General features: G+C 40.3%; 1 protein-coding gene across 3 annotated transcripts in view; it reads right to left on the bottom strand.

Moving 5' to 3' along the window:
• The window catches only part of arhgef39 (Rho guanine nucleotide exchange factor (GEF) 39), a 187086-nt gene extending 183884 nt beyond the window's left edge, over positions 1–3202 (bottom strand). Inside the window, exon 1 of one of the 3 annotated variants that reach the window (XM_043713496.1) lies at positions 2825–3202. In XM_043713496.1, the coding sequence (XP_043569431.1) occupies positions 2825–2865 (41 nt within the window). In that variant the 5' untranslated portion in view covers positions 2866–3202. The remainder of the gene's footprint in view (positions 1–2824) is intronic. The other 2 variants (XM_043713499.1, XM_043713504.1) reach the window with 2 other exon arrangements.
• Between the last annotated feature and the right edge of the window lie 2798 nt (positions 3203–6000).

The following is a 6000-nucleotide window of genomic DNA, read 5'->3' on the forward strand; positions in this document are numbered from 1 at the left end:
ATCAGGTAGTTGTGAAGTATAAGATTGTAAGACACCAAATTTGTAGCAAAAGTTTACAGTGCGATGTTACTGAAATTATATATTGAAAAAGACCTGTATTGTTTGTTAAGTCTCTTATCTTTTAGAACAAACATGCTGGTTTCAGTTCATTTGTAAATTGCAGAACTTTTCTAAAGTTACATTCTCAAGCGAACCTTAACAACTGGTAGCATGTCAGCCCAGATAATGCTTTTAAGGTGTGAGGTGCCCGGTGTGTGACTGTCTGTGCCACAATGGTCAGACTGATTCTAATCTAAAAAAAATGGATTTACAGAATCTTTTATGGATTCATGCAGTTTTCGAGCAAAATAAAATGTAATTCTGCAAGTGCAAATTCACCCCACAAACTTATATGTGCATGCGTGCACATCTGGTGGTGGGGATTATGAGTGTCTGTGAGAGAGTATGTGTAAACTTACGCCAATATACCAACATTTTCATGCACATATTCGAACAACGGCATCTCCAAGTCAATGTATTTCTAGTTAGTGATAGCTCTAATTTTCCGATGCAGCGCATGTTCAACAAATTGACTACAGCTCTGAAAGTCTAGGTGATATGCCAAGCACATAAAAAAATAACCTCCAGAGAACGAATGCCCAGCTGGTGTACTTCTTTGTTATATCGCAGGCCCTTTGATCTGCTTAGCACTCACAGAGAACACCTGGAAAATCTATTGCACTTTCAAGAATGTTATAGAATTCCAAGAAGAACCTCTGAAATAGATATTTGTGAGGGGCTAAGCAAGTTATCTGGTGTTATTGCTAGCCTCACAGATATTTGTAGAGCTGTCAGTTGGATTAGATCTGAATTAAATATATGGATTCCTGTCTTCAAACACAAGCTGGGAGACATAGGCCTGTACAGAGTGGACTCTTTATATCAAGAAGATAAGGTGGGGAGACCCACTGGTTTATCATTAAGGGGCTTAGCATTAAATTTTAATTTAAACATAACCTCTTCCCATGTGTTGAGAGCTTAGATCTTAATAAAAGAACTGAGATTCATTTAGCACTTTGTAGGACTGAGAACATCCCAAGGTTCGCTACAGCCAATTAATTATTTTTGAAGTACGTCACTGCTAAAAGGTACGAAGCACAAGTTTGCACACAAACAGCAATGGAATATAGACCCGCTTATCTGTTTTGTTAAATGATACTGGCTGAGAGATAAGCATTGGCCTGGACAACAGCTGCAAGTCTTCAAACTGTGCCATGGCATCTTAAGACAACTGTTTAAAACAAAATCAGTCAGATAAAGATAGTTAAGGGCTTTTCATTGATTTCTAATGCTGATTGTTTGTCATTTAAAGAAATTCAAAATGACAGTATTGCACACTTATTGTAGTCAGAGGTGCAAATGTAAACCTCCATGTGTTGCAGAAGTCTAGGTGAAGAAACTGCATTCTAGATACATGCTCATCCTATTTCTGGTGCTAGCCTGTGCCCCATGATAGAAAGGACTTACATACAGATGCCCAGAGTGATTTAGATTGGTGTAAGTAAAATAATCAGCACCCACTACTGAGCCTCACAGGCCAATGTCAAACTTCAGCCTGAGTGTTGCTGAGATCTGGAGAACCCCACTGCAGCAGGGTGTCAGTATAATTCAGGAGGAGTTGATAATAATATTAGCCGAAGTTGGTGGTTCTGAAAGATAAGCGTTAGACTCACACTACAAGACCTGCTAGCACAGAACTCAGAAAATGTCAGACTGCCCGAACTGCTAAACTTTGACCCAGGCTTTACAGTAATGCCCAGGTGAGCTGAAGACCATATCTACATGGAATACAACAGAGTTCCCCGAGGTCCTGATTCTCTGTCCTGGAAAACCTAGCTGCCCAGATCTGTCTTTGACAGTTCTCACTGCCATATATCTATGCAGCATTGCAGACACTGTGCATCAGAAGCAGCATTGACTGTGATATACAAGTAGATGCCCCATAAAAATATCCAGGTGTTATATAAATGCAAGTAATTAATTCCCTCGTTTATTGTAGCAAAAGATATGCTCACTGTTTGGAACCAACAACAATCTAAAGCGCCATTGCCAAAGATGACCTCTTCCACATGTTTGATTAATAAATTAGGTGTTACTGGACAGGTGAAGTAATCCAGCAGGAACAATCATTCTGAGGACATTTTTGGTGGAGGATGGGGGTGGGGGGGGCATGGGTATCAGGTGCTGAAACCTATTCCTCCAGTTAATTCATCTCAGGTTTCCTTGTTGTATAGTTCTCCAAATGCTTGTACCTCTGGGCCAGGAGACCTGGATTCAAGTCGCAGCTACTCCAGCAATGTGTTTTTGAAAAGGTTGATTAGAAAATGTATAAATTTAAAATCTACCAAGTCTGAAAGATTGTGGTGACATGTCCCTTATTTCTGAGCCAGAAGGTCCTGGAGAGCCACTTGCCTTGGAGGAGTGACCAAACACATCTAACCGGCCCCATTTTCGGGGGAAAAAAATTGGAGGAAGGGTGACGGGACTGGGAAACAGAAATTCTGCTTTTTCTCCGCTGCCAGATCTGCTGAGTTTCTCCAACAATTTCTGTTTGGGTTGCAGATTTCCAGCATTCACAGTTCTTCGTTTTATTTTAAACGTGTACTATGCGCTTGCTCATTCAAGCAAACTAAAAATATGGTGACATCTGATGAGCACCGTACCTATTTAAACACTGAAACTTGGCTAATTAAACTCAGGAAGGGGAAACTGGGGGACCCTGGCTCGCCTTCCAATGGTAATTGAAACACTTGGGCAGACACAGTGGGGAACAGAAATGAGTTACCTTGCATTTTCCCAGCCATTAATCGAGGTAGGAGGCATCATCAGGCTTGCAAATTCTCATTTAACGGAGAGAGCGTGAGCCCCACGCTGCCTGTAATGATGTGACAGGTGGGCTGCTCCACAAGACAGCGAATCTGAGCAAAGTTGACTCTCATTAGATCCGCAGAATCCTGCGGTCAGTTTGTGATGCTTAAACAACATTAATCGCATCTGTTTACTACTGGGGGCGGGGGCAAAGAAATCTACATTCTTTTTGCCGAGCTCATACTCTTGACTCCTGCCCATAAAGAAAGCAGCATATCTGCTTCCTCCCTCAGTATTTGCCACCGTTCAGCACACTCCTACAGGGCTGCGCCCTCTCCTAATTAACTCGAATGGAGAGCGAGACTTGCGTTTGCCGAACCAATTATTTTGAAGGGTATTAAGTCATCAGATTTACTTTTATCTTGATTGCATTGTGGAAATCGTGCATAATTAATGGTGGGAGCTTATTAGGAAAATGATTAGGCAAATTACACAGGTGTCGGATGCATTTTTTATGATAAATTTGCTAGAACAATCCTGCAATTCCATCTGTTCAGCTGGTTATCAGAATGTCAGCCTGCAAGAATTAATGGTGTGTAATCACAAAGTTAAAAGGGGGGTTCCGAGGGATTGAACCTGCTCTGTACAGCCAAGTGAGCGGATGTGACAGTGGGGTCCACACGATTCTGACTTGCTGAAGTAAAGAATTTGGCCATACTGGACTGTTGGTTTGGGTTACAGTTATGTTTTTTTTTAAGCAGTTGAAAAATGCATAGGGAAATTTTAATATCAATGTGGTTTTGTTCCACAGAAATTAGCTATTAACAGAATTTAATAACTAGTTCCCAAATCAATTACTGCATTGACTGGCCTAGATAGATGCACAATATATATTTTTCCAAGCTACACATTGTATGATTTGTTAGATATGGGGCAATAATTATACTGTATAAATGCTTCTTAAATCACAGTGTGTGCTTACTGAGTGGAGTTTGCTGATTAAATTTCATGGAAACTCACTATGTATTAATGATAATGAAGAGAAGAGGAAGACAAATGCTTAAATGGGGGATTGACAAGTGACAATGATTAATGGTGTTTTTGTTTATTGATCTGGCTTGGTGCCAAAGTGTGGAGGCTGAATTTTGCAAACACCGTCTGCTGATAGTACTGCGCTATCACAGATGTTTGCCTGGCCTTATTGTCATAGATGAGTGCTTGAGAAAGTCCTTCAAAGGAAGATTTTTAAGTCAAGATGTTCAGACACATTTATGACACACCTCTGTAGTAAGTGGGACTTGAACTTGAACCTGCTATTCCAGAAGTAGGAACATTACCTTGGCACCACCACAGTTAGTTCCTTTGATGAGTAACAATTCCACTTTATAATTATTTGTTAAATATGGTGAAATTTGTTTCCTTAGATCGCTTTGAGCAGTTGCATCAGAAAACAAATGTCTCCATTTCTGGAGAGACTGCTGATCAGAATTATTAGGATTCAGTTTGTGGCACACTCTGAACAGATTGCCACAACAAAATACTGAGATTTAGATTCCCTACGGTGAGGAAACAGGCCCATCAACCCAATTAGTCCACACCAACCCTCCAAAGAGTAACCCACCCAGACCCATTTCCTTCTGACTAATGTACCTAACACTACAGGCAATTTAGCATGGCCAATTCACCTGACCTACACATCTTTGGATTGTGGGAGGAAACCGGAGCAAAGCCATGCAGACATGGGGAGAATGCGCAAACGCCACACAAACAGTCGCCCGAGGCTGGAATCAAACCTGAGACCCTGGTGGTGTGAGGCAGGAGTGCTAACCACTGAACCATCGTTACCTGGGGATAAAAGCAATAAATGGGAGAAGTATTTGGCAGGTCAGGCAGCATTTGTGGAGAGAGAAAAACAGTGAAAGTTTCAGATCGATCGTCAGTCTGAAACATTCTCAAATCACAGAAAAACCTCAGACAGAACTAGGCCTTTCAGAACATAGCTGTCCGAATGGACTTTTCACATTTTGCTATTCCCTTGCCTTCTCCCTATAATTGTGCACCTTGTTTCTTTAGAAATAATTCTACTTCATGTTTGAATGTGACTCCCTTACACCTCTTTTTTTGCTTGACATACTCTGCTCCTTGGGTAATGGGTTGAGGAGTTATGGACAACAGACAGGAAAGTGGGGTAAATGAGATCAGTCATGATGGAATGGTGGAGCAGCCTCAAGGGGGCAGAATAGCCTACTCCTGGCAATTAGATCCTAGCTCTCTTCTTTTTTGTCTCCACCGATATTGTCTGACACGCTGAATACTTGCAGCAATGTAAACAGAAAAGTTTTTTCTTTGTTTTTGCAAGCTGAATGCTTAAAAAGCCCCAATGTGATTTTGTGTTATTCATAAATGGAGCTTTTTTTTTCTCTTCTCTTGTTTGACATTCAATGACAAAACAACACATTTTTTGTTTTCGAGACACCAGGATTAATGCTTAGCACTTCTGTCATAAAGTTTGCTTCATCCACTCCCATTGCTGTTCTATTGAATGGCAATTCTCAACCCCAGAGGTCCAATCTGCTTATCGAACTGGAAGAATAGGCACTAAGAATAGGGATCTATGTAAGTATTTGAAAAGTGTTTACTTTTCTTGCACTTTTGGTCAGACTCATGTGAAATATAAAATCTGCCATGAACAAATGCAACCAGGCAGCATTTAAAATGTAAGTTGAGTTCTGTCTTTCCAAAAGATACCATGTAAAAATAGCCCTTGATATATTTAGACACAATGTGATTAATGGAGCTGAAAATGGGTTTAATGCAAAATATAAACACTTTTAATCACCGTGTCAATCCACCATCTGTGAGTAACCTAATTTTAAGTTGCTGAAAGTATCTTTTAAAAATAAATTATCGGTGGAAATTTTGACATGGGGCAAGAAATTTGGGAAAATCTGGTGAAATGTCAAGTGAAGCTTTTCTTGACATAAAGATTGAAAAGGCCTTTTTCCAAACTAAGTGCTGGATTTAAGATGACATTCAAGATTCAAGATCAGAATTATCACTCATTATCACCCTCATGATGACTTAATTAATATGCCAGTTCACATTCTCACACCCACTGAATGGAAACTAGATGGTGAGAATTCCTGACATGAC

The sequence above is a fragment of the Chiloscyllium plagiosum genome, chromosome 23 (assembly GCF_004010195.1).
Source record: "Chiloscyllium plagiosum isolate BGI_BamShark_2017 chromosome 23, ASM401019v2, whole genome shotgun sequence".
Lineage (NCBI taxonomy): Eukaryota > Metazoa > Chordata > Chondrichthyes > Orectolobiformes > Hemiscylliidae > Chiloscyllium > Chiloscyllium plagiosum.